Source organism: Uranotaenia lowii, chromosome 2, assembly GCF_029784155.1.
Source record: "Uranotaenia lowii strain MFRU-FL chromosome 2, ASM2978415v1, whole genome shotgun sequence".
Classification (NCBI taxonomy): Eukaryota; Metazoa; Arthropoda; class Insecta; order Diptera; family Culicidae; genus Uranotaenia; species Uranotaenia lowii.
Window position 1 is genome coordinate 172,352,989 of NC_073692.1, and position 2,069 is coordinate 172,355,057.

The 2,069-nt window shown below is 37.7% G+C and overlaps 1 protein-coding gene across 1 annotated transcript in view; it reads right to left on the reverse strand.

The window, feature by feature from the left end:
- The window catches only part of LOC129742086 (zinc carboxypeptidase A 1-like), a 1,957-nt gene extending 1,033 nt beyond the window's left edge, over positions 1–924 (reverse strand). Inside the window, exons 1-2 of the mRNA XM_055733931.1 lie at positions 910–924; positions 701–848 (exon numbers count right to left, since the gene is read on the reverse strand). Of these exons, the coding sequence (XP_055589906.1) occupies positions 701–848; positions 910–924 (163 nt within the window). The remainder of the gene's footprint in view (positions 1–700; positions 849–909) is intronic.
- Positions 925–2,069: the final 1,145 nt, after the last annotated feature.

Below are 2,069 nucleotides of genomic sequence, written 5' to 3' on the forward strand. Positions count from 1 at the left end.
GGGCACTCTAGTGTGTAGGTTTACTTTTAGTATTTCTGCACACCTCACTGGTTTATATTTTAAAAGATGCTTCTCCAAGGAGTTTGCCTCAATAAGTGACTAGTTTACAGATTTTGACACGCGAATTAAAAATTTACTTTAAAACGTTGTTGTCTAATTTTTCAATTTCCAGAAAGACAGGAAACTCAGGGTGACTGAACACGAAACAGTCATAAGGCTCTCCTTTAATACCAGTTTTGTATGGTTAAACAAACATCTTGCTTATTTAAGGTAAGAACTCAGTATGCCCATATCCCTTCTTTTCAAAAAAGAGGAAATTCAAAGTACTTTTATAGCCAATTTTGTAAAAATCAAACCTAATGTGCCCGAGAATCGGCAACCATGATCCAAATCGGAGACTTCCGTGCAGCGCAAAATTTGTTAGGGGCTGTTTTCCGTTCTCGGACAATGGGCCTTTTCCGGAACCAGCTACTTTCACCCAATTTGTGCAAGTAGTTTTCACTTCTTCGCCTTGTCCAACCGAAGAAGCTCCACGGGATTCCGACTAACCTACAAATAAATGTAAAGAAATCCACCCAACTAGTCTGTCTTGTCCTGCTTCCGAGGTTTGGAACCAATTTTTTTTATTCTGGCATGGTTTGTGGCCGACCGCTTCTTGGAACGTTTAAAAGACCTTCGTGCCAAAGTGAAATTCATTTACTTTTCATTGCCGGTATAAGTTTTTCCCGTAGCGCGTTTCGACTTTTCCGGCTGCCCTTATTCTGGGTAAGGTTCTGCCAAACAGCCCAAGGAGAGCGGTCAAATAGAGCAGCCACTATCATCCGCTTCAAGGATAGTTCCGTACCGAGCTGAATGAATGAATGAATGAATGAAGATAGAAGTTATTGCGCCATTTAGTTTTTTTCTTACCAACACTAGCTGCATCCTTCTGCTTAGCAAATAGAACAGCTGTTTGAATTTACCTTCATTTGGATAAACGAAAATGTACGCCCAAGAAAATGCCAGAAATTTCATCTAGTTTAGTGATAAGCGGAAATTTATAGCTGAACGGTATTTCAACAGATTGATTCAAATCAGAGGCATGAAATTTTTTTGGATGATAAGCAAACTAGAAGAAACCTTTCGTAATTGCTAAATTGAAAATTTTAAAATAATTTTCTTTTGATTTTTACTCAATTTAAATTCTTCGAAACAGATAAAAATTAAACCACTCTCAGAGCTTTCTTTTTCTTTTGATTTCGTTCTCTTAACTCAATGCGGAAAAGTGCATTTCTGTTTATTTTGTTATTCATCTCAGAGCTTTGGCAAGAAAGAACGTACCACTTCGGTTGTATTTTGCAAAGCTGTTATTTCAGTCGCTGGTTCCCTCCCATCTTCGAGATTTATTCGCCCATATTTAAGAAGCACACCGCCCTCCGTTTTGCAGGAAAATTATTTCTTCCTGGAGGTAAACAAGTATCCCGTTTTGAGCATTTGTTTGCGTCTTTAACTTCCAATATGTTTTAAAATTTCTAGGGGAAGCTTCAAAACGGGATAAGGAATCAGTAAACTTTAGGCAACTCCTTCTCAGGGGAAAATGTGTGTGCATTTTCCGAGAATTGAATAAAAATGCAATCAAAGTTAAGCTTGCATTTTTCGGTTACCGCATCTGAGTTGCCCCCTTTTGCATAGCACTGTGTTTATTTATGTTTTTTTTTCTCGTTTTATCCGGGTCTGACTTAATGCGGAAGGAAGCTGATGGAGCTCGGAAAATGTATGCAAATTTTCACTCTGCGGAAATCTGGTTTCTCTCTGGTGCTTTTTCGAGTCATCAACAAGGACGCCTCAACTGTGTAGTTGAGGACTGATTCAAGAAAAAGATACTTTCACAACGTCTTGAACTCATTTTGAATAAAAGGCTTAAGGAAATGCTTCAAGAAAAATGCGATCTTCCTGTGTAAATGGTGAGTGTAAACACAAATCATGATTTGCAATTTGCAAGTTCGATTCATGGAAAAAATCTTTTTCATTTGAGCAACAAAAAAACAATTGTGCTGATATCTGATAATGATAATGCTTTTCATTTTTTT